Source organism: Pantherophis guttatus, chromosome 1 (assembly GCF_059756535.1).
Source record: "Pantherophis guttatus breed Tessera chromosome 1, ASM5975653v1, whole genome shotgun sequence".
NCBI classification, from domain to species: Eukaryota; Metazoa; Chordata; class Lepidosauria; order Squamata; family Colubridae; genus Pantherophis; species Pantherophis guttatus.
The window spans coordinates 87,516,896-87,544,141 of NC_142063.1; the positions used below are offsets into that span (position 1 = coordinate 87,516,896).

Below are 27,246 nucleotides of genomic sequence, written 5' to 3' on the forward strand. Positions count from 1 at the left end.
TCAAGGCCTTTAGTTGGGCTTCTGCTGCTGTTTTTGTTTTACTTTTTTAAACAATTTGCCTGCCACATCCTGACAAGGTATACAGGGTTATCTTCTCTACTAGTTAGGATAACTCAGTTATCTAATTTTTTTAAAAAAAATTAACTAGTTTTTACAAAGTGGACCAAACAGACCAGCACTTCTGAATGCAATTCTGTCACAGGTAAATAACCAGAAGCATTTGTTCAGTTCAAAGCACAGAAGACTTTATTATTGCCATTTGTACATAAGAATCTAACCAGCTAATGGTCAAAGCTAAATCAGTGCTAGATAAAGTCAATGGAATTCACAGGAGGGAAATGGATTTTGGTCTCTTGTGCCTGTGCAATGATTCCAAAGTGATGACACCTTTAATTCCGCCTCCAGCTCAACCTGCTTTTCTACAAATTCTAGTTTGTAACACAGTTTGTGAGAGGTGTTGACCTTTATCCCCCCATTGACAAATTATCACTTCAAAGTACTTTCTAATCTAAATGAGGATTGTTCTATCATCAGAAGTTTACTGTAATGGAGATAGCACTTGAAGAAAGAAACTATGGGGAGGCAAGCTGTAGATGGGAACTGCTTTCGTCACAACTAGTAGGGCACATGTTTTATTAGACAATCCTCTACTGCTGGAAACCTTCTGCCTGAAAACCTTAATGGGAGCACTGCCTGCTGAGAGATGATAGTTTCTATAGATACAAACCAACAATGTCATTCATTATACAGCAATATGCTGATGAGCTCTGAAAATGATTGTATTTTTGCTCAGAAATAAATACAGTTTCAAGAAGGATAATGTTCAGGAAAACCAACATAACAAATTTCCTCAGTCTGTTACAATCTTCAACTGCTTTTTTGATCTCTTCAGTCCCTTGAAATTTTAGATAGCTTTTGATTCATTAATTACAGGAAGAGGGAACATTGGAAATCACAGTATGCTGTCAGTAGTTCCTATCTCAAACAACCGAGTTGGGACTTATACTGTTGAATCTCCTAAGTGTGAAAAGGAAAACAGCGGAAACCTTAAGTTACAACGCCTAGCAGCAAGGAGCCTTCTGTTTGTGTTCCATAATTGGTTTGATGTATAATGTATAATAAGGAAGCTAGCAATGAATATAAAGTAAGAAATTAAAAATGAGAAATGACCTGGCTAATTTAGTATTCATAATATTGAGCTAGAAAACAAAAATGCAGGTTGTATATTTTTCTCCCAGCACATACAATTTTATCAGATTCAAATAAACATATGGTAATGTTCCTTTCAGCAAATTGATTGATTGATATTCAAAGATGTCAGGAAACAGCTTTTTCCACACCTTATTTCTAGAACATAGCTGTTTATCATGTGTTATCACTAACTTTGCTTCTTTCATTCTTCTGCTTTGGCCAAGCAAAGTAATTGGCCATTTATGCATTTACCATTCTGAGATTTTAACTAAATAGCAAAAGTGCTCTTTACAATTTTTTCCCCACTATGATGCTGAAAATTTATGTAAAAGTGATGTGTCAAGAGGACACTTCACACAGTGATAACAGAACAGAATACTTTATTGGCCAAGTGTGATTAGACACACAAAGAAATTTGTCTCCGGTATATCAGCTCTCAGCGTGCATGCAAAACAACAAAGTAATAATCATATATCAAAGTAATATTAATCATAATGATACCAATAAGAGAAGGTAGTGGAAAAGATGAGAAGGATAAAAGTAATACAGCCATATTATATGGGTAAATATACTTAGATATAAGACAGAACTGTGGAAATTAAGTGTTCAGCAAAGTGATGGCATGAGAAAAAAACCTCTCTCTGTGTCTAGTTGTTTTGGCATGCAGTGTCCTGTAGAAGCATCCCGCAGGGAGGAGTTGAAACGGTTTATGTTCTGGATGCGAAGGGTCTATAGATATTTTCTCAGCCCTCTTTCTGGCTCGTGCAGTATACAGGTCCTCAATGGAAGGCAGGCTGGTAGCAATTGTTTTTTCTGTAGTCCTAACTATCCATTGAAATGTCTTCAGTAATGAGTGTAATAATGTAATGAGTAATGAGATATAATATTATAAAATTGGAAAAGTGGGCCCTATGTAGATTATCTTGAGTATTTGGAGAACAAGTAATAATAATAATAATAATAATAATAATAATAATAATAATAATAATAATAATAATAATAATAATAATTTTATTATTATGGGGTATAAATCTAAAATAATTAATATAACTGAATATAGCAAAAGACAACTGAAAACACTGTTCATCCATCTAACTCTTACAACACACTTTTCAAAATAGCAATAGCACTTAGACTTATATACCACTCCTTAGAGCTTTACAGCATTCTCTGAGCGGTTTACAAAGTCAGACTCCTCCAACAATCTGGGTCCTCATTTTATTGACCTCGGAAGAATGGAAGGTTGAGTCAACCTCAAGCCTGTTAGGATTGAACTCCAGACTGTATGTAGAGTTAGCCTGTAATACTGCATTCTAACCAGGGTGGATAAAAATCAATGATTTTTTTTTAATTTAAAAAAATCAGATTTTTTTGATTTTTATCAAATTTATTTTAATAAAAAAATTTTGGGGTAAAAATCTATCGTAAGATAGTTTTCTATTTAAGATACATAAATAATTTAGTTTATTCAGCATGAAATGGAGCTTAGTTATGTAGCATGAGGCTGTATATTCTGCAACACTGGGACCATCGGTGAGTCAACAGTGAGTCAAAGGAGTAGCAGAGATGACAGTTGCTCTTTAAAAATTATGATTTAAATTGAGTTGATTTAAATCAAGCCTTTTTACTAGTGATTTAAATCATGATTTCAATTGTGATTTAAATCAACTCGATTTAAATCAAATCCACCCTGATTCTAACCACCGCACCACCTGGGGTTTTCACTGGCGGAGCTGACTGGACATAAACAACCACCTCTTATGAATCTTTTTATTTAGAAGCACTTTCCATTGTTTACAGTAGGGTTTCCTTTCAAATTGTTTGTATGAAGATATCTGCCTTTATAATTTCAGAAGTGGAGCAAAGTTTTGCATTCCAAATGCCAATGTACGTTTTAACTGCATCAGTGCTTTCCAGGATGCAGAGTTAATGGTTTTAGCTTGAGTTACTTGTTTCTAAGACCTTTGTTTTATGTCTGGTTAAGCAAGTTGGAACATAGTTACATCAAATAGGAATCAGCCATGTACATTTTTGTGAATATGCAAGTTTGTATATGTGTACACCCTCTCTGGAAATACTAACAGAGGAGAAATTGTCAAGATTCATAGACTTTTTAAGCTGTTTGGGGCGGGGGGGGGACCACTTTGCATATTACAAACCTTACCCTGAATAGCCCTTTTACAACTGTTGACAATCCAGTGCTATGCGGTAGTGGCTAATGTAATTTACATTTCTGGTTAACTGCAATTTAAAAGAATGTATCCATTTAAAGTACCCTAATTATTTACTTTACGAAACTTGGTGTAAACATATGCACAATCATACATTTCAGTATCGGTATGGCTTCTTGATAAGGATACAAAAGGCAAATGTTAGTAGAGAAATCCAACACAGTCTCTTATGCAGACTGTTTAGTTCCAGGTCTGATAACTTATTAATTCAGACTGTAGCATGTTTAGAAGCTTTCTTTAGTTTCCTCCTGCTCTGATGTCAAATTTCTCTATACAAGAAAGCCCTGGTATAATAAGCTGAATACTTGATCAGCACAATGCCTTGAATTTTAATGTTGCTAACTTTGCTTCAAACTGGTTTGGGAGAAGAAGGGAAACACTTTGTCTCACTTGTTCCAGAGGCTGCCAAAGTTGGGGGGTTGGCTTTCGTTAATTTTAAGTGAGAAATTAATGATTTCAACAGAAAAGGGCCTAACTTTGGCTCTCTTTTTTCCTTTCCACAGATTTATACAGATTGGGCCAATCATTATCTAGCAAAATCTGGCCATAAACGTTTGATAAAAGATCTGCAGCAAGATGTGACCGATGGAGTTTTACTGGCCGAAATCATCCAGGTTGTAGGTGAGTAAATATGCCTTTTCTTTTTGGCATTGCTGCAATGTTTTTGCCCAGACTGTTTTCTGTCAGACCAATAACTAAACTACATTTAGCTGCGACATTACACATAAGGTGTAATTGTACGAGCTTTAAAAATATATGCATATGGTTCATACATTGTTGTTCCTGTAAGTTTATTAAAAGGTCCTACAGAGTATTATGGAAAAGAATTTCAGGGTTCTCAAACTTTACTTAACATTTTTTTAATTACCCAGTGTTGCTGTTAGCATTGTCTAGTCTTATATATTTATTTTTTATTCTTCTTTTATCTTTGATTGAAGCTGAAATCATTTATTCTTTAAGTGAAGTCTTGACTTTAGAAACAAGGTATAAAGTGCAGGCATTAAGATTGCAGGTTTCACAACCTTGTGATTTTTTTAAAAAACAAAAACTTAACTACTAAAGGGGCTCTCCTAAACATTTATTTGAGAAACAAATGTGAAGCTCAGTGGTGATCCCAAAGCTTTAGCGATATGGATTCAAGGCTGTAGCCAGACAAACCACAGATGAATTTGACGCCTCAAAACTTTTCATGATGAAAGTATGGCATTTTACTTTTGAGTTGTATGCTGTGACATACGCTCTAAAAGTCAATCTGATCAGAATAAAGTAATGGAGTAATGGAGCAAGGCCAAAATTTCATTTCATTTTATTTAAATTAGATTTAAATTTAATTGTGCAATTAATATGATTAGTCTCACTGTTCCCCACAGTGATTCTCTTATGCTCTAAAGAGTTACCTTAAATAGTTACAGTTTTTCAAGTATCAAAGAATTTTCTCATTAGCTAGATTTGATGTCTTAAGACAAATCTCTAAATCAGAATGACTTTATCTTAGGCATCTATGGAGGCAATAGAGTATTTTTTTTTCTTTTTTGCAACCTGCATAAAACTCTATGAGAATACCTTATCTATTCCTTATTTAAAAACTCCTTACAGTTTTATGTAGTTTTTCTTCATATACAAAAAGTCCAAGAATCTGTTATCTTTTAAGTTACACAATTATATATCAAAGAGCAGATACACATTTCAGATTAAAAAATATACAATGTAGATATGAACTGAACTTTCAATGAAAGTAGCCATATAATCCTGGGACAACAGTGAAAATTATCATTCAGGGAATCCTGCTACAATTTTTTAAAAAGAATTTTAATGTGTGTCTTTTATGGCACATAAATGTCATATAAAGAATTAGGAAGACCTTAATGCACTGTCATGGCCTTTTGCAATTTGATTCTCTCTTCTTCTGTGGGTGCATGGCCCAGACCTGCAAAGTTCTGATGACATGTTTTGGAAGTAACTGTTATTTATGGATGACCTGCGTAACCTTAAGACCTGAATCTGTCTTTATATCTGGTCTGGAAATCTCAGTTGGAAAAAAATTCAGAAGCACTCAGAAGCCAGAAACTGTATCATGCCATATCAAGAAACTAGATCAAGCCATGCAGAAAATGTCATGCAGATGGTGGTTTGTTTCTGGGAGAAATGAAAAGCATTGGTTTTTAGCTTTCAAACTCTTGCAGCAGGCCTGAGCACGTTTTTTTTTTTTTTAGCCAAGGGTTATAAGTAACGTATTTAGGGTTGAAAGAATATTTATTTATTGATTGATTGATTTTATTTTATTTCTATACCGCCCTTCTCCCGAAGGACTCAGGGCGGTGTACAGCCTAATTAAAAATACAAAGACAGACAATATTTAAAATAATTAAAATTATTAAATAATAGGCCCAGTTTATAAAACCCCAAATTTAAAATCCCATTTAATACCAATTAAAATCTTTATATTGATAGCCCAGCCTGGTGGAACAACATGGTTTTGAGGGCACAGCGAAATACACGGAGATCAGAGAAGGCCCTCCCACTGGGTGTCGCCAGCCGACATAATTTGGCCGATGGCACCCTGAGGAGACCCTCTCTGTGGGAGCAGACTGGCCGGTGGGAGGCTACTGGTGGCAGAAGTCGGTCTTGAAGGTACCCAGGTCCAATGCCATGGAGCACTTTAAAGGTGGTAACCAACACCTTGAATTGCACCCGGAAGACCACTGGGAGCCAGTGCAGCTTGCGCAGGAGGGGTGTCACGTGGGCACAATGAGTTGCGCCCATAACCACCTGCGCGGCGGCATTCTGGACCAGTTGGAGCCTCCGGGTGCTTTTCAAGGGGAGCCCCATGTAGAGAGCATTGCAGTACTCTAGTCAGGAGGTGATAAGGACATGAGTGACTGTGTGCAAGGCATCGTGGTCCAGAAAGGGCCACAACTGGTGGATCAGGCGAACCTGATTAAAAGCTCCCCTGGCCACGGCCCTCATATGTTCTTTTAAAGACAGCCATGCGTCCAGGAGGACGCCCAGATTGCGGGCCCTCTCTGTGGGGGGTAAAGACTCACCCCCAATAGTCAGCGATGGCACCAGCTGACTATATTGCGGCACCGGAAACCACAGCCACTCGGTCTTGGAGGGGTTGAGTCTGAGCCTATTTCTCCCCATCCAGACCTGCACGGCCTCCAGGCAGTGAGACATCACATCAAGGGCATCGTTGGGGTGGTCTGGGGGGAGATGTACAGAATAGAATATACATGTGGGCAGAGCAAGGCTGGAGTCTTGTAATGTGTGCTTTCTTTGACAATAATGATATGCATGGATATGTGTGTGGGGGGGAGTATGGGGTATGTATGTATGTATGTATGTATGTATGTATGTATGTATGTAGTGACTTTGATTTGCCACCTGGTGACTAAACAAAGATTTCAGAAGAGGTTTGCCATTGCCTCCTTCCTAGAAATGATAAAAAGTGACTGGCCAAAGTCACCTAGCAGACTTTTTGCATTAAGGGAGGACTATAACTCACAGTCTCCTGTCTTCTAGCCTGTTGCTTTAATCTTTATGCCAAACTGGCTGTACAGATAGTCCTGGACCATTCCTTTAGTGATCATTTAAAGTTACAACGGCACTGAAAAAGTGACTTATGACCGTTTTTTACACTTATGACCACTGCACGGACGTAGTGACTCAGTAGCTAAGACGCTGAGCTTGTCGATCGAAAGGTTGGCACTTCAGCGGTTCAAATCCCTAGTGCCACGTAGCGGGGTGAGCTCCTGTTACTTGTCCCAGCTTCTGCCAACTTAGCAATTTGAAAGCACGTAAACAATGCAAATTTTTTACCACCTTTGGTGGGAAGGTAACAGCGTTCCACGCGCCTTTGGTATTTAGTCATGCTGGCCACATGACCATGGAGACGTCTTCGGACAGCGCTGGCTCTTTGATTTTGAAACGGAGATGAGCCCTAGAGTCGGGAACGACTAGCCCATATATGCGAGGGGAACCTTTACCTTTACCTTTATGACCACTGCATGGTCATGTGATCAGAATTTGGATGCTTGGTGGTGGTTCATATTTAGGACTGTTGCAATATCTCAGGGTTGTGTGATCACCTTTTGCGACCTTTTGACAAGCAAAGTTAGTGAGGAAGCCAGATTCACTTAACAGCCCTGTTACTAAACTGCTGTGATTCACTTAAAAATGTGGCAACAAAGGTCATAAATGGGGCAAAGCTCACTTAACAACTGTCTCACTTAGCAACAGAAATTTTGGGCTCAATTGTGGTCATCACTCAAGGATTACCTGTATTCATATTATAGGGCATATATTACATTTAATATATTAAATATATTATATGTTAGAAGCTCTGCCATCAGTTTTTAGCAGTCATTGTCAGAAGTGGGCCTGTTTATTCAGTAATTTACTCAGAAGCTATTTAAGAGCAGTGGTGGTGCAGTGGTTAGAATGCAGTATTGCAGGCTAATTCTGCTGACTGCCAGAAGTTCGATCCTGACCGGCTCAAGGTTGACTCAGCCTTCCGTTCTTCCAAGGTTGGTAAAATAAGGACCCAGATTGTTGGGGTAAATACGCTGGTCCTTTAAGCCGCTTAGAGAGGGCCTTAAAGCACTGTGAAGTCAAAGTGCTATTGCTATTTTACAAGATAGTGTGGTACTATAGCAGAGGATGTAGAAAAATAACAGGTTTTATTGGATAAAACAGAGACTGATGTTCGGAATGATTTGAATTAGGGATTTAACAATTTCTGGTTTATAAAAATGATATGGAAAAAGACGTAGCTCCAAATATGGATTTTTAAATGCCAGTATATAAGTGTTGTGGAAAACTGTGTCAAAATGGATTTACAAATGAAACCATTTGATGTTTTAATTATTATTTGTATATCCCTTTAATTATAAGAAGAGTGACTTGGAAAACCTTACGTTGTACTTACAACAGCAATGTATGGAAAATCAAATCAACTTTGTCTGAGAAGAGACAAAGAGAAACTGCTCAATCTATTCCAGGAAGGAGACAAGGAGAAACTGATAAGAAATCAGTTTGTGGGTCACCACTCGATGGAACTAAGATCAGACTTTTTGTAAAAAAAAATTAAAAATGAAAAGAAAATGCATAAATTGCATCTATCTGATGAGGATTAAAACATATCTGTTATGGCGTCTGGCATCTGTTAATGGAATTTTTTAAAGACCAGGATTGTATAGCAAGGATATACAATTTGTAAGTGGGGAAAGATTTTTTTTTTTCCTTTATCTCTTTAGATATAATGGTAAGCTTGGATTATAAAATTGAAATTTTTGATTAAAATTAAAATATGTGTTCATATTTCTGGTAGCTATTAGTAGACTTTTGTTGATTGGGATTGAATGATGTGGTTTCTGTAATTTGACTATTAATAAGGGGTGAATTATGGAAAGAAGAGATTTTTTTCTAAAAAAAATTATAATACTAGAGAAAAATAATATCAAATTAGCTAAATTATTTATACTTGTCTGGAGGGAAGAGGAACTCATTCATTTTTCTTCATTTCTTGACTTTTTAATATTTTTCTTATTTGTATTTTTTTTAATATTTGTAAATTTTAACAAAAATATTTTAGAAAAAGAGCAATCAGAACTAGAGATTTCTATTATTAGAGAATGGGAGAGTGTCTTAACTTTTGTAGCAAGAGCGTCAATGGACCTCAAATTACAATTTATACAGCAAAAATAATATATAAAATTGATTGGACTTCCATTACATTTGTGATTTAATTCTCTTTTGCTGACTTATTTTCTGCTGTTGGTTTGCAGTTGCTCTGAACCAATAACTTTGCTCTCCCTTTCCACCCGATAACGCTTTTCAAATGAAATCCCTGTTTAAACACACCTGCTCCTATTTTAATCTCCAAAATTAGCACTGAAAGAATTGTAGTCATTTGCATCCCAAATGTTCTAAGCCTAGGCACATTGAATTTCATTGCCACTTCTGAACTGGTAACAAACACTTATGCTGACTGCAGCAGCAGCTTTTGTAAAACTGATAAAATGGGAATCAGAACATCACACCTCCTTAAGGAACCTAAGAGGAGAGCCACTAATTCTGACATTCTTGTGGCTAGGGGCTAATCCAGCCATCTCCACATCCTTTGCGCTGCAGGTTGCATTATCTCTAGTGAGACTGGATAAAAGTCGATGAATGTTGTAATCCAAAACACCTGGAAGCTGGTGGGAGGGTTACCGAGGTGAAAGTAATTCTGAATGTAGAATCTAATATAAAGCACTCAAGTGCTACAGATTCATGATTTCCACATTACTTTGGCTATTCTACCCTCAGAATTCCCTGTGAATACAGATTGTGATATCGTATCAAATAAAGATCTGCTTGCCAATGCATGTAATTCCCTAGCTATAGATGGGAGCCCTCTCCCCACTTCCCATGACATGGCCATGAGCTGGACTGAGCATCTGCAGTTTACTTTAAAAAAAGAAAAAAAAAAAGCATTCATGGAGTTGCTAATTGTGCAAATGGGTATTGCATCTAGTTTGGCCTCTACCGTATCAGGGCTCAATTCACTTGCATGCTAATGACAGTCATTAGCATAACAACTAAGCTCATAGTGCAGGGAGCTCTCATTTATATATGATCTGTGTTTTCCTCTTTGTATGCAGGGGGTACAGGACTGTTTAAATATAAACAAATACTTACTCCACAATCATCTTGAAAGGGCTTTAGAAACATATTAAGTGTTTGAAAGCAGCCTGTTAAAATTTAAAAAAAAATGCCTAACAACTTTTAATGTGAAATTAAACAGCTCTCTGGGTATTCAGATAAATCAGATTTGTTGGGTTCTCAGAAAATTGCAATACATGGTGGGGCAGTGGTTAGAGTGTAGTACTGCAGGCTAATTCTGCTAACTGCCGACTGCCAGCAGTTCGGCAGTTCAATTCTCACCGGCTCAAGGTTGACTCACCTTCTATCCTCCCGAGTCAGTAAAATGAGGACCCAGATTATTCAGGGGCAATATGCTGATTCTGTAAACCAGTTAGAGAGGACTGTAAAGCACTGTGAAGCGGAATATAAGTCTTAAGTGCAATTGCTATTTTGAAAAGTGTTTGAAAAGAATAGCTATTGCTACGTGACTTTGGTTATCTAAGGAAAGAAAATTTGTGGACAGAACATTTCAGTAGGCCTTCTGATTGTGATTTTTTAAAATTTTTATTAAGACTTGTTGGTCACATTTCCCATTGGTTTCCTACTGAGACACTGCATGGTAGATACCACTGAGCAATTTCTTTGACTTTTTTCAATATATAGCAATGAATCAAATCTTTCTTACTCAATCTTAGCAATCTTACTCAAATCTTTCTCATGGCATGCATGTCATACACATATATCAGTGAGAAGCTATCTCTTGAATGAAAATAGAATGTTAATTTTTTTAAAAAAAAATTATTTTAGATGCTGTCCAAATCCAAAGCAACTCGAACAATAAGAAAAAAAATGATGGCAAACGATGTGCCATAAAATCCTACTGAAAGGGCTTCTACATGGGTTATAGTTTATAGCCCCATAATCCATGATCTGAGAAAAAGCCAAGCCAGGTCATCATCAGATGCTAGATTCTGATTGGAAAAAGCAGGGTGGATTTGTTTTAAATCGAGTTGATTTAAATCACAATTTAAATCATGATTTAAATCACTAGTAAAAAGGCTTGATTTAAATCAACTCGATTTAAATCATAATTTTTAAAGAGCAACTGTCATCTCTGCTACTTCTTTGACCCACTGTTGACTCACCGATAGTCCCAGTGTTGCAGAATATACAGCCTCATGCTACATAACTAAGCTCCAATTCATGCTGAATAAACTAAATTATTTATGTATCTTAAATAGAAAACTATCTTATGATAGATTTTTACCCCAAAAGTTTTTTATTAAAATAAATTCGATAAAAATAAAAAAAATCCGATTTAAATAAAAAAAATCCGATTTAAATAAAAAAAAAAACAGATTTTTTTGAGTTTTTTTAAAAAAATCATTGATTTTTATCCATTCTGGGAAAAAGAGAATGGATTTTTAGACATCGCAGAAAGATTGTGTATTAGAAATCTGTTTTAGGAAACATTATTTGAATTTGTTTTCCTGATAATTCCATCTATTTTAATCTTAATATCTGCATTATGCTAGTATGAATAGGACATAGGATTGTAAAATTTTAAAAGATCAGGGGAAATGCTTCTAAAATGATCAGAGTTGTGAAATTCTTACAAAAAATTATGATAATATTTGTAGTTGATTTGTTTACTAAGCATGGAACATAATACAAATATCTGAAATTTACATAATATTGTAGAAACGATTCGGAAGATCTGTTATATTATTTCCTCTTTTAAACCAGCAAGGCCAGTGGGATGGAGGAAGAAGGAATAAAGACTGAAATATTCATTCAATACATATTAAAATATGGATTTCACTACAATAGTCTAACTGGAAAAGGAATAGGATAAGAAAGATGAAACCATCTATGGCTATAAGCCAAGATGGCTAAATACTGTTTATAGAATCAAGAAAGGATGCCTCAAAATATCACTTTGCTGAACAGTGAAAGTAGGAGATAGTGAGAAGATTCAACCCAATATTAGTAGGCTTCCGACTGAAATGTAGTTGGCCACTTTAGGGAAACAAGCCTTTCTGTTCTTTCTGATTTATAAATAGAAACCACAATTATTCTCAAAAGAATTTAACAATGGACCGGCTGTATCAGATTGCAATTATAAATGTCTCAACCAAGTTGTGAAAATAATTGAACAGGCACTGGTGAATGGGTGGATGTAAGGGTAGATAGATTTATTGATTCTTACACTGCTAAGTGAATGAACAAAACGGAGAAAAACGGTGGTGGGCGGTGAAAGAAACCATGTTGGTGTGAGTTAGTGATCTGTTGGTGTAATTATTATTATTTTTGAATCGTGAATACCTAAAAGGCATTTTCAGCTGCTATCACATCTCAAACCATTGGCATGTGGTATTATCAACCTTTACTGAAATCAGCAGGGCAGTATTAATCATTGTTTATAGATAGCTGTACTGTTGATCTGACTTTGCAGCTCCCACACTGTTGGCCTCGTTTACTTTTTTTACTTTTTTAACATCTATTTTTTACATTTTTCAGGTTCATGGCATGTTATCAGAGCTGATTGCCTTGTCTTGGTGTCTTTACTACAGGTAGTCTTCAACTTACAATTGTTCGTTTAGTAACTGTTCAAACTTACAATGGCACTGAAAAGAGCGATTTATGACCATTTTTCACACTTATGACCCTTGCAGCATTCCCATGGTCACGTGATTTAAATTCAGATGCTTGACAACTGGTTCATATTTATGACAGTTGCAGTTTCCTGGGATCATATGATCTCCTTTTGTGACCTTCTGACAAGCAAAGTCAGTGGGAAAGCCAGATTCACTTAGCCAACGGTGTTACTAACTTAACAACTGCAGTGATTCACTTAGCAACTGTGGCAAGAAAAGTTATAAAATGGGACAAATTTGCTTAACAACTTTCTTACTTAGCAACATAAATTCTGGGGTCAATTGTGGTCGTAAGTCGAGGACTACCTGTATTCATGCTGTGTCCTGCTTTTTTGTCTGTGGAGATTTTTGTCATCCAGGTCATGCTTATTCCAATACAGGCTTTTTCAGGAGGCAACTGGACTTTCATGTATTTTTTTTTCTTTGAAAACATTTCACTTCTCATCCAAGAAGCTTCTTTAGCTCTGAGTGGATAGTGGGGAATGGAAGGATTTATATTCCTTGCAGGCAAACATCTTCAAAGAAGAAAAACAAGAAAGTCCAGTTGCCTCCTGAAAAAGCACCTTTGGAACTTCTACTTTTTTGGATCTCTTGCCTTTCCTTCCTCCATACACCACGGAAAGATATCTTACGAATTTCAGCCATTTGCCTAAGCGCCATGTTTTTCAGAGTGGCTGCTTGCACTTTCTGGATTGATATGCTGCTATTACTGACATGTGCCCATGACAAAAAGACCTCTGTCACTACATATTGCTGCCCTCTGAACTTTGTTTGCTGAAAGGAATTTGGTTTGCTGGTCACTTTGAATTCTATATATAAGTGAGTAAACCAGCAGCTGCCCAGCAAAGATATTTAAGGAATACTTCACTGTAGTATGTTGGGGGGAGAAAACATTCTCTTGCTCTACTCTATACATTTGACTCTTAGTTCTTTGTGTTTCCATGAAGAAGCTAGTTGTCTTGGAATGTGTCACCAAGATCCTTTAGGCTGACTTCCAGTTTTGAAATTGCCCCTGTAGAAGAAATAAATGCTATGGCACTCCACATTCTGCTTTCACATAGAATTAAGCCATGTAATTTGCTCCTTTGACATGGAAGAAGAGAAAGCCAAAAGCTCATTTTCAGAGAATGTATGCACTACTATTTTACAAATACCTATTTTGGTCAATAGATATCTCCCCCCCACAATACTATACTTGCATTGATTCACTGCAATGCAGTGAATCAAAATTCTGTGTCAAAACATATTAGTGGAAGTCTAAGGTTCAGTTATGTAGAAGTATACTATGTTTATACTAACAGGGGTTCCCAAATCCAGGCCAGGACCAGCACTGGTCTGTGGTCCGCCAGGTACCAGGCTGTGCAAGTGAGCATAGCCCCATCCGCGCATGTATGGGATTCAGGCTGAGCTGCTATATAACAAATTTACAATGTTTAAAAAAAGAAGCGAAAAAACTTCAAACCTCTTTCCAGTTAGGAGCGTTATAATTATGATAATTTTCTCAAACATCAGGATAATTATGTACAATGCACACGGCCTACCCCAAGCACAGCACTGCAATGGGTCCCCTGCAAAAGAAAACACAAATGGTTAATACAGGTATCTACTAAGCAAGCTGACAATTGTGTTGACATCCATCACAAAATTCTGTACAAGTGTGTTGGTCATAAACTTTAGATGTGAATGATCATTTTACAGCACAGAAACGGCATTGGTTGATGATCTCTGGAGGGCTCGGGACAGGGGTTGTTCCTCTGTCCTGGTCCTATTAGATCTCTCAGCGGCTTTTGATACCATCGACCATGGTATCATGCTGCGCCGGTTGGATGGGTTAGGAATGGGGGGGCACCGTGTTGCAGTGGTTGTCCTCCTTCCTCTCTGACTGTACGCAGTCTGTGTTGGCAGGGGGGCAGAGGTTGACCTCAAGGCGCCTTGTTTGTGAGCTGCCGCAAGGGTCGGTCCTCTCACCCCTCCTGTTCAACATTTATGTGAAGCCGCTGGGTGAGATCATCCGTAGTTTTGGGGTGAAATTCCATCAGTACGCTGATGATACTCAGCTGTACATTTCTACCCTGGACCACCCCAATGATGCCCTTGATGTGATGTCCCGGTGCCTGGAGGCCATGCGGATCTGGATGGGGAGAAACAGGCTCAGACTCAACCCCTCCAAGACCGAGTGGCTGTGGTTTCCGGCATCCCGTTATAGCTAGCTGGTTCCATCGCTGACTATTGGGGGTGAGATCTTGGCCCCCTCAGAGAGGGCTTGCAACTTGGGTGTCCTCCTGGATGCATGGCTGTCTCTAGAAGATCATGTGACGGCTGTGGCCAGGGGTCTTTTTATCAGGTTCACCTGATTCACCAGTTGTGTCCCTTTCTGGATCGGGACTCTTTGCACACGGTCACTCATGCCCTCGTCACTTCCCATCTAGACTACTGTAATCCTCTCTACATGGGGCTCCAACTGGTCCAGAATGTGGTCACCCGGGTGATTATGGGAGCGACACGGCGACATGTAACACCTCTCCTGTGCGAGCTGCTCTGGCTCCTGGTGGCTTCCATGTGCAATTCAAGGTGTTGGTTACCATCTTTAGAGCTCTCCATGGCTTAGGACCTGGGTAGTTTAGTTTAGTTTAGTTTAGTTTATTTGATTTGTATACCGCCCTACTCCCGAAGGACTCAGGGCGGTGAACAGCCAACAATAAAATACATAAATACACAAAATTTAAAAACCCGATAAAATCAAATTAAATTATTTGGTCCAGACAAATTAAAATACCCCAATAATTTAAAAACAGATTAAAATTTACATATTTTAAAAGGGAAGAGATCAGGCCAAGCCCGCTTGATGGAATAAAAAGGTCTTCACAGCACGGCGGAAGGAGCGCAGATCCGGGATCCTCCGTATCTCCGGGGGGAGCTCATTCCAGATGGTAGGTGTCCCCACAGAGAAGGCTCTCCCCCTAGGGGCCACCAGTCGACACTGTTTGGCTGACGGCACCCGGAGGAGTCCCTCTCTATGAGAGCGTACTGGCCGGTGGGAGGCTATTGGTGGTAGTAGGCGGTCCCGTAAATAACCAGGCCCTAAGCCATGGAGCGCTTTAATGGTGGTAACCAAAACCTTGAAGTGCACCCGGAAGACCACCGGGAGCCAGTGCAGCTCGCGCAGGAGAGGTGTTACATGGGAGCGCCATGTCGCTCCCATTACCACCCGCATGGCCGCACTCTGCGCCAGTTGGAGCCTCCGGGTGCTCCTCAAGGGGAGCCCCATGTAGAGAGCATTACAATAGTCCAGGCGGGAGGTGACAAAGGCATGAGTGACCGTGCGTAACGAGTCCCGATCCAGAAAGGGACGCAACTGGCGAATCAGGAGAACCTGATGAAAAATCCTCCCGGTCACGGCCGTCAAGTGCTCTTCTAAAGACAGCCGTGAATCCAGGAGGACGCCCAAGTTGCGAGCCCTCTCCGTGGGGGCCAATGATTCGCCCCCAATAGTCAGTGATGGCGTCAACCACAGCCACAGGGACGTCGGAAACCACAGCCACTCGGTCTTGGATGGGTTGAGCCTGAGCCTGTTCCTCCCCATCCAGATCCGTACGGCCTCCAGGCACCGGGACATCACTTCAAGGGCATCGTTGGGGTGATCCGGGGTGGAGATGTACAGCTGGGTGTCGTCAGCGTACTGATGGTACTCCACCCCGAAACCACGGATGATCTCGCCCAGCGGCTTCACATAAATGTTGAACAGGAGAGGTGAGAGGACCAACCCTTGCGGCACCCCACATATGAGGGGCCTCGGGGTCGACCTCTGTCCCCCTGTCAACACAGACTGCGACCGGTCAAAGAGAAAGGAGGAGAACCACCGCAACACAGTGCCCCCCACCCCTAACTCTTCCAACCGGTGCAGCATGATACCATGGTCGATGGTATCAAAAGCCGCTGAGAGATCTAACAGGACCAGGACAGAAGAGCACCCCCTGTCCCGAGCCCTCCAGAGATCATCAACCAACACGACCAATGCCGTTTCCGTGCTGTACCCGGGCCTGAAGCCCGACTGGAACGGATCCAGATACGTCGTTTCATCCAGGTGCTGGGGGAGCTGTTGCGCAACCACACTCTCAACAACCTTCGCCACAAAACGAAGGTTGGAGACCGGACGATAATTTACCAACATTGCCGGGTCCAGGGAAGGCTTCTTGAGGAGAGGCCTCACCACCGCCTCTTTCAAGGCGGCAGGAAAGACACCCTCACCCAGCGAAGCATTTATAATCCCCTGGAACCAGCCTCGTGTCACCTCCCGAGAAGCCAGCACTAACCAGGAGGGACACGGGTCCAATAAACAAGTGGTCGCGTTCAGTCTACCCAGAATCCTGTCCACGTCCTCAGGGGTCACAGGATCAAACTCATCCCAGATAACATTCTCAAGACCTGCCCCAGTCCCTCCCCCTGAGACTATCCAGTCGGAGTCCAGATCTTCCCAAATCTGAGCGATTTTGTCATACAGATATTGAACAAAATCCTCAGCTCTACCCTCCAAGGGGTCCTCCCGCGCTTCCTGGTGGAGCAGGGAGCGGGTCACCCTAAACAGGGCGGCCGGGCGATTATCTGATGACGCAATAAGAGCAGCAAAATAGCTACATTTCGCTGCTTTTATCGCCACTAGGTAATTCCTAATATGGGCTCTTACCAGTGTCCGGTCAGATTCAGAAAGACTGGCCCTCCAACTACTCTCTAGGTGTCTTTTCCGGCGCTTCAACTCCCTCAGCTCCTCAGTGAACCAAGGAGCTAAATGAGATCGGCGCCGGGTCAGAGGCCGCAAAGGCACGACCCGATCCAGAGCTCCAGCGGCCGCCCTATCCCAGGCGGCCACTAGGTCTCCAGTCGAGGCGTGTGCCAGATCCTCAGGGAATGGCCCAAGCTCCATCTGGAACCTATCCGGTTCCATCAGGCGCCTGGGGCGGAACCATCTTACCGGCTCCGCCTCCCTGCGGCGGGGTGTAGCGGTTCGAAGGTCGAGACGAAGGAGAGAGTGATCAGACCATGACAAGGGCTCGGGTACTTATGAGGGTACTTATGGGTACTTATGAGATCGCCTTCTGCTACCGATAGCTTCCCACCGGCCAGTACGCTCCCACAGAGGGGGACTCCTCAGGGTACCGTCAGTCAAGCAATGTCGACTGGCGACCCCCAGGGGGAGAGCCTTCTCAGTGGGGGCACCCGCCCTCTGGAATGAATTGCCCCCGGAGATACGGATGATCCCTGACCTTCGTACCTTTCGCCGTGCCCTCAAGACATTATTGTTCCAACAAGCTGGGCTGGCCTAAACATCAATTTTAATGGGTTGTTTTGTTTTTTAATGATGACGGGGCCAAATTATTTAATATGTTTTTAAATTGCTTTTAAATTTTATATATGTGTTTATTTTATCTTTGGCTGTGCACCTCCCTGAGTCCTTCGGGAGAAGGGCGGTATAAAAACTAGATTAAATAAATAAAATAAATAAATCTTTATACTAGAATTTTATTTATTGATTTATTTGTATAGCCACCCTTCTCACCTAAGTGGTTTTGGATAATTCACAAGAATCCTTTTGAGTTATCAGTTATAGTCTTACGCCATTAGAAGTACCTCCACATTTTTAATCTAAGTAGTCTTAGACGACTAATTCTTAGACTACCAAGAGCCTTGGTAGTACAGGGGTTTAAGGCACCCTGTTATTAAGCTGGTTATTAAGACCAGCTGCCTGCAATTACTTCAGGGTTCGAATCTCGCCAAGGCTCAAGGTTGACTCAGCCTTCCATTCTTTCTAAGGTAGGTGAAATGAGGACCCAGTTTGTGGGGGCAATAAGCTGACTTTGTATAAATATACAATAGGATGAAGGCTATTGCTGAGCACATTGTTAGCCGCCCTGAGTCTTCGGAGAAGGGCAGCATATAAATCAAATTAAAAAAAAAAAAAAGATCAAGAAGCACTAGTAATAGAAATGTGACTGCATTGAAATGAACTTTTAATTCCCCCCCCCTTAATCTTCACAGAGCCCCATCAGGTTCTCACCAATTTGAAAAGACCTGCTCTAGACTACTACTAGGCTACATAGATCAATTCTATGTTTCTCTTCCACTTTTTCAACATTCCACTATGGAACCCATCCACAACTTACAATTTGGCATCTTGTAAAATTTAGCAGGAATTAACCTGAAGAAAAAGCAACTGATTTATTTGATTTTCCTTGTTTAAGCAGTATTCACCAATTTTGACTTGAAAGAGTGCTCAATCCTTTCTTTGGGAAAACAGCTAATTATGTTAGGGCGTTATGCTTTGATGTTTAAAATAACTTCATATTAGAAAAGTAAATAGTTTAGTCCAATTTTAACTGGAAGGCATGTTTAGATTATAATTTACTTTATGGATTTGCACTACATCCTAAATTGGGGTTTTTAAATGTTTAGAATTATATTTCAGTTCGGTTAGAAAATGGATTTTAGCGTTGACCTAATTTATTATAGTTCATAATAATAGTTACTGATTTATACTGTGTTAATCAACACTGCCTGACTTGATTTTCCTTGCCTCACACCTTCTAATTATTCACTTCCTTTTTTCCCACACATATGAAGACACTATACTGCAGCCAGCACTCATGATTGGTAACCATTGTGAAAAGGTACTGGCTGGAAAACTATGATGGTATGCTGTTATCAGATAGTGCAGTGACAATTTATATTCAGGACAAATGAGAACTCAATCTTCTTTCTTAGCAGTGTAGAACTTTTTTTAAAAAAATAATAATAGCCAAATATACAAATATATAGAACCTATGCTGATAACATGGGAGATGAGATATTCTTTCTTTTTTTGTTTGTAAAGTTGGGAGCCAGGGAGTTTTACTACTTTAGAACTCATAGCTCAGGAGACAAGTCACTAACTAAATGATGTTTCCACTTTCCTATTGGTCAGCTGGTGGGAGCTCTGATTGGCCAATGGTGCTCCTTGCTGCTCTGTGTTCCAAGAGCAACGGGAGCAGCAGTGATTAGGCCGTGATCTTTAAAACATTTCAGAGGAATTGAATGGAAGCAATGTCATGAGGAAATTCCATTTTCTTGTTGTTCTGCCTTTCTGATTACCTTGATGCCATTGGCTGTACTGTTAGATTTACCATAGGAGGCCTGTAAAAGCCTTCCAAATGAACCAGCCAGTGTTTGTATGAATGGCATCACTCTCAATAGTCTATGTCTTAAATCCAGCAAGCCCTGTGTCTACATACAAAAGATAGTGGGTATTTTTATTTTATAAGTTAACCATGTTTAGCCAAGTTTGCCAAATCCTACAGGATCCATCCATTTGATTTTTATATACAGAGTATTAGGATTCTTTCCTTATTAAATCTGTGTTTGCACTCATCCAAGAATATGGCTAGCATTGGAAAATCAACAGCAATGCTGTCTTCAGTAAATTTGTGTTTTATATGAATGCTTTTCTGTCTGCAATGCCTTACATGAGTTTTTAAGGGCTAATATAGCATATGGAATTTATGGCTTTCTTCAAGATCATTACATTATTGCATTCCCCATGTACCTTATCACTGGCCATGCAAGCAAGATCTGCTGAAAATTGTAGTTTAGCAACATCTTGTTTGTTTGTTTGTTTGTTTGTTTGTTTTGTCAACAAGTACAAGGAAACAAGTATCGGTATAGACATAGACATGGACACATGAAAAAATGGCACAAATAAATGGATATAAATTAGCAAAACATAGCCATAAACACATAAAATGAATACATATAAATGGGGACAGTAGGGCAGGGACAGCAGGCATGCTATCAAGGTAGGTTGGCTATCTTGATAGCCAAAGGAGATAAGTGTCTATTTATGAACTCTTTATTTTCATTCTTTCATTCAGGTACTCCCTTTTCACTGCAGAGGCTGTATCAAAATAACTTGATATGATGCTTCAAAATAATAGAGACAGCTGCTGGATTAGAGAAAATGGCATCCATTTGAATTAGAATTCTGAGTATCACACAATTAAATCGCATTACCACACAATTAAAGTGCATAGCACTGTATTTGCACGATGAGCATTGGAATTTTGTATGTGTGGCTTGGTAGAGAGACCTTGGAAATCTAGAAACGTCAGTACCAGAGACAGTAAATGAGAATTTTCTTTTAGATGTTATTTGGGTTATACAAATCCACAATTTATTAAATAAAAATCCAATGGTGAAGTTGTGCATGTTGCTTTCATATTTGAAATATCAGGCTGTTAAACTCTGCCCATCACTTTAAGAAAAACTGCCAGCCCAGTTGTCTCCTTTTGAGATGGCAGTGACCTTCTTCAGCTGTCTCAGGAAGAATGGTTCAGGAGAAAATATTCAGTCGGGTGTCTCTTCATGTTTAACACATTTGTTTTGATTGGGCAATCACAACTCTAGGCTGTTTGATTTAGTTGCAACAAGTGCTTTGGATAACTACACCAGATGTCTTTAAAACAGATTTGATTTCTGTGTAGGTGTGCGTGCATGTATTGTTCAAATTATTTTTCTTTTCATTTTTAGCAAATGAGAAGATTGAAGACATCAATGGCTGTCCAAAGAACAGATCTCAAATGGTAAGATTTTTCTTTGTTCTATAATTCAATTTTCCTCTTTTTTTGCTGATGGGTAGCAAATGGATTGATGGATAGAATAGATGTAGCATTAGATTTGGTTATGCTGTTTTCCTAAATTATAGGTACATTCATAAAGAAATTAGTCCAAAGTCAGTGGGATTTTGTTCTGAATCAAGCTATTTAGCACTTAATAAATCAATATTCCTTTCTTAAACAGCCTTCAAAGATATCCAAGCAACAACAAAAATAGCAACTGTCAATTTATAATTGCTTCTATTATTTTTTTGGCAAGGGACAAAATAGCTTCAATTCCTGCCGGTTTATGGGTTTATTATAATATCTCTAACTTCTACATCTGTTAAATTCATATAATCATCTACATAAATAGAGATAGAAATATGAATATATAGTAAATGTAGACAGAGATACATAGATATGAAATATGTTCATAATATTGATTTGTTGCAATAGTAAAAGCAGCACTAATTCAGCTTTTATGTATACTATTTAATATTACAGAGGTGTAAGTACAAGGCTGTGACATTTAGAAAAATATAGTAAATGGATAAGTAGAGCACAATGTTTCACAACTATCAAAATGTAATAATAATAAATATATGGTTTAGCAAATTATCATTTTATTAAACTCTGCATATTTGGAGAACTTTTGTAAATTTGCTTTGGATGAAATCCTATATGGTTTAGAATAACATATGCCATATAAGCATAGAATTGGTAATTTAAAGCATTCATAAATTGATTGCAATTTAAAGCAAGCAATGTCAGGACTGCATATGTTGCAATCTAACACGTCCAAGTGGCCACAGAAGGCATTTTAGTTAAAAATAGCATGGAAATATTGCGCACAAGTTCTGCAAAAGCTGCAAGTACCCTTTCTAAAAAGCTTTTTTTTAAAAAAGGCCAGAAATGTGTATTGCCTACAAACAACCCAGATTTATTACACCCTAGTGTAAATGCATGCTGGTATGATCAGGGCTGCGATGCACAGATTTGTGTTTTATCAAACAACATATGGTTTTTATACGGAAGTTATGCTGAGAACATCACATCTTCTGACAAATCACCCACAATGGTGTTTTACCTAAAGCAAACAATGCATATTCTCAGTGGCTTCAGCTAATGGTTTTACCGTCTTAGCAATTTCTGTCTTAACTGTAGTGGCAATGAAAGATGGCAGTGTAATTTAAAACATGTGTATTATCTCATATGCATACACAAAGAAAGAAGGTAGCACAATGCAATTGTTATCAAAATTGAACAGTTGGAATAAATGTTCCCGCATTAGGAGGAGCTCAACATTTGGCCATAAGAAGCCAAAGGAAGTAGTGAGACATCCATCTAGCAATATCAGACACACAGCAAGAAATATAACCTTGATAAAGGAACCACAAGTTTATCTTATCATTAGAACAGGAAATAGTTGTGGTCCTTGTGGTGAACTGGTACATCTAAATTGTTCTGTGTTGGGCTTATATGTCCTGAAAGGTGCCTTTGGATTCTCTATGGCTTCTCATTTCCACTTGGATTTATTTGCTTTAATCTCATCTTGGATGTTTTGAAAATGTAACACGGAAATGATTTCAAGAGCTAGCGTGAATAAATGCAGACAGCTGGATTAACTTTTCAAATATCCTTTCTTGGGAGAATTTCCGATTGGAGAGTAAAAGCCATCTTAACACCATGGATTTAGCTGACTTTGAAAGTGATTGGCCACCTAAGAAATTACACCCACACCACACACCCACACACCCACACCCACAAACACACACACATACACACACAGTCTTGGTCTTGGCCATTTTTGCACTGTAAATTCCATGCAAAAATAGTTTAGAAATGCATGGTGTTTTATTTAAAAATGTAATTTTAGAATAATTTTCTTTTAATCAATAGTTGGCATTTGTCTTAGGTAATATACTTTCCTTCCTTCATACACTGTTAATATATTTTAAATATTGATATATTAGAAGATAATACAATGCACTGTTAATATATGTACACCAAGCAGGTCATAAGGAAATTCAGTATTAAAAGCAACTTATCATTAAAAGCTTAAGAATCTTGGAATCAGGTCAGGACAAAAGTATGTTCAAATAAGAGCATTTTAATAATCCTTTTCAGTGTTGGGAAAGAAAGTGCTAAGTGATCCCTCTGAAGGAAGGAATTAACTACTGAGAAGATGCTGAAAATCAGCATCAGCATCTTGTAAATTCTGAATATGCAGACAAAGTTATATGATTATCCTTTGGATAGTGAAACTATGTATTTTGGTAAAAGGCCATCATTTAGGAATTGAACAAATCAGGAACAGCTGAAGATTGAAATAATAATTTAATTGAATATGCAATACAAAGTTTCCATCAGCATTCTATCGGCAATAAACTGGACCAGTTGATGTGGGACTTCATTTATTTGCACCTATGTCTTTGGTTCAGTGGGATTCATTTCTGGTTAAATTCACATAAATTTATTCTTCAAATCATAATGTTGCAGATATTTATTTCATTGAGGACATATATAAATACTACTGAGGATCTTTACATGCTCTTTTGAAAATGCTGCTAAATAATCTTTGGAAAGAAGAGCTCTGCTTGAAATATTGGCGGTGTTCATACTGATCCCCCCCCCCACGCATGCGCGGCAGAGACCCAAAGACCAGCTGGCTGGCAGGAGGCGCATGCGCATACATGGTGGAGCTGGGCTGGGGCAACAGCTGGCGTGCCTGCAGAGAGGGCTCTGCGTGCCACCTGTAGCACACGTGCCATATGTTCACAATCATGGCCCTAACTGCTAACTTTGCAGTGGTGAAATCCGAATTTTTTTTACTACCGGTTTTGTGGGCGTGGCTTGGTGGGTGTGGTGTGATGTGATGTGGCTTGAAGGGTGTGGCTTGGTGGGCATGGCAGGGGAAGGATACTGCAAAATCTCCATTCCCACCCCACTCCAGGGGAAGGATACTGCAAAATCTCCATTCCCACCCCGCTCTGGGGCCAGCCAGAGATGGTATTTGCTGATTCTCCAAACTGCTCAAAATTTCTGCTACTGGTTCTCCAGAACCTGTTAGAACCTGCTGGATTTCACCCCTGCTTCTTTGTCATTTCAAGAGAACTACAAAGAAAAGTGCTTTATGTTTACATACTTAGAACAGTGTTTAAGAATTCAGAGTGGGTGCTTTACTTTATGCAATATAATAATGAGAACCAGGATATGACCATTGGTGTTCTTTATCAATCTACAGTGATGATGGTTGGTAAATATTCTTCCTGCATTGGAAACTTGTTTTAACAGCAGTGCTGTTTATACAAAGCCTTTTGGTTCTCTAACCAAAGCTGCTCTGGTTTATTTAAATATACTTCTATTTTTAGAATACTTCGTATTGACACTGTTCACACTTACATATTCAAAGTGAGTCACTCTTAAAATAAATTTGCATGAAGGGAGAAATAGTACATGTTTTGTTTTTTCCATACTTCTTTTGAAAGGTTGGGTAAAACTCTTGTTTGGCTTTTCTTTCTCACGAAATAGTAAAATAAAGTTCATGTAAAGCTTTTCATAATTGTATGCACATCGAAGACTATGTTCCTACGAATATGTAGACAATATTAAAACATAAATGCTCCCATTGCATATGATATAAATTTCTGATCTCAAATTTAAAAAAACATTTCTTACATTTTAGGTATATAGCAATTTAGATGCCACCAGTTTTGATCAATATTTGTGGCAGCAGATATTTAAGGTAGGCTTGTTCATCCAGAGTTCCTGATTTGAGATGGGCAGCTGTACAAGTTGAATAAACAAAGCCTAACAGGATCCAGAGGTGTTGCATCTTGATTACAATTCTCAAAATTCTCAAGCAAATGACCATGCTGGCTAGGACTTGTCTGGTACTCCCAATTGAAGGGATGACAAGGAAGGGATGTGTCTCCAAAATCTCTTGAGGCATGAATTGAAGAACTACACTTCCTGAAACATGTCTACTGATGAGAAGACATATTTGCGTCCGTATCTCAATGCCAAAATTCAGATTTTCCAAACACAAGATCCCAGGAAGATTCCTTCCTTCCTTCCTTCCTTCCTTCCTTCCTTCCTTCCTTCCTTCCTTCCTTCCTTCCTTCCTTCCTTCCTTCCTTTCTTTCTTTCTTTCTTTCTTTCTTTCTTTCTTTCTTCAATTTATTATTTATTTATTGAATTAATTAATTTGTTTGCTGCCCATCTCGCTGCAAGGCTATGGAGAATCGCAGCCAATCACAGTAAACAATATAAAGCTAGACATACCATGGTCTGTCTTACTGTAAGAGAATTTCCTGTGTTATCTTCTAACCTAGTTCATGCTAATTTTTCTTTCCATTTTCTTTCCTTGTATTTCCCTATATTTATTTGTCTCTTGCTGTAAAAGAAAAGGGCTCAAGCTCTATATAAATCCAGATTCCCTTTTCATGCTTTTTCCAAAAGAGATACAGCTGGCAAGTGAACTCATTAGTTTTATACCAGCAAAGTATTATGGCCTTCCTTTTATACAAACTTTCAGTGGAAATGTATAACAAGGAAAATCATCATCCTTAGAGACTGTGCTTCCTAAGAGAAATGAACACTGGTTTGCATTTAGGTTATTTTCTTGAAGTTAGATAAACAATAGCGCTATGGTGCTCCCCTCCCATATCAGAGTGAGCAGTTCCTTCTTCAGAATTAGGCATTGTGTACAGGGTGACTCTTTGTATTACCAGAATGATTACTGATGTTGACACAATGGTAGTAAAAATTATTTAAAGTCAAAATACAGAAAATGTGGCCTTTCAGATGATGCTGAACTACAACATCCGACAATGGTGAGAGATGCCAAGGTTTGTAGAAAATTTCTCAAGGACTACAAATTTTACCCATCATTGGTTTATATCAGCTTTAAACTATTTTTATTTCTACTGTAGAGTAAAATATTTATTTATTCATTTTATATGGCTGCCAAGATCTGGGTGTTCAACAGTGCTTAAAAATTAAATAAACAACAAAACAAAATCACAAATAGCATTAATAGCAGTCAAGAAAGGAAACAAATAACAATGAACATAGCCATGAAATGGGCTTAACATATGTCCAGGGCCCCAGGCTTGACTACAAATGGGATCAATGAAAGCATTGCCAGACTACGTTGAGCATATCTTGCTTTGAAGAACTTCTTCCCATCATTTGCAGTCAAACATGGCCCAGCCAGCCCAATACCCAGCCATCATCAGTCACTTCCTAACAGTGGCAAATCCCTCAACTACCAAAATAGCATAGCAAGCAAGAAATCAGCAGGAACCAACTAGCCATGTCAGGAAGCAGTGATGTAAGCCAGACAGCCCGGCACAGTAGCAGGTCCTCTCAGCCCCAGTTCATTGCATTTTGCTGACAAGAGAGTTTCACTTATACGAGAAAGCTAATCCTGTGAACTATATTCTTCCTTGAGTTGAGTAATAGCTGGAGATAGAAATCAGAGCTTAAGTATTAATGGGAATCATTATCCTTCCCAAGAGTAAGAATCCAGAATTTCCAGCCAGAATTACATTCTGGCACTTATTTCACAACTGCATAGAAAGTAAAGAAAGCCAATGGGGTAAGGTGGTTAAAGTGTTGGACTGGCAGTGGATAGATCTAGGAAGCAAAGATCTACTAATGCAATTGAAGAGGGTTTATTTTGTTTTCTTAGAAGGGAGCATAGAAACCCAGGATAAATGGAGAAGTGTATTTCTCAAAAGTAGTTAGAGGTTAGATAGAGGTTAAGTTAATTCATATTCATATTGAAATGAAGGGGCAACTATTTATTCACTTTGGACAGGTTTGATTGCTTGGGCAAGCAGAGACAGGATTCTACCTTATGGCTGATTAAAAGGTAAGCTGATAATTCTGAGCCATATTTAACCCATGTGTGGC

The 27,246-nt window shown here is 38.9% G+C and overlaps 1 protein-coding gene across 9 annotated transcripts in view; it reads left to right on the top strand.

Annotated features, from left to right (window-relative positions):
- NAV2 (neuron navigator 2) overlaps window positions 1–27,246 on the top strand; it is a 604,864-nt gene that overhangs the window by 377,878 nt on the left and 199,740 nt on the right. For all 9 annotated transcript variants that reach the window (XM_060687633.2, XM_087877652.1, XM_034417265.3 and 6 more), the window contains 2 exons: window positions 3,926–4,043; window positions 21,260–21,312. In XM_060687633.2, the coding sequence (XP_060543616.2) occupies window positions 3,926–4,043; window positions 21,260–21,312 (171 nt within the window). The remainder of the gene's footprint in view (window positions 1–3,925; window positions 4,044–21,259; window positions 21,313–27,246) is intronic.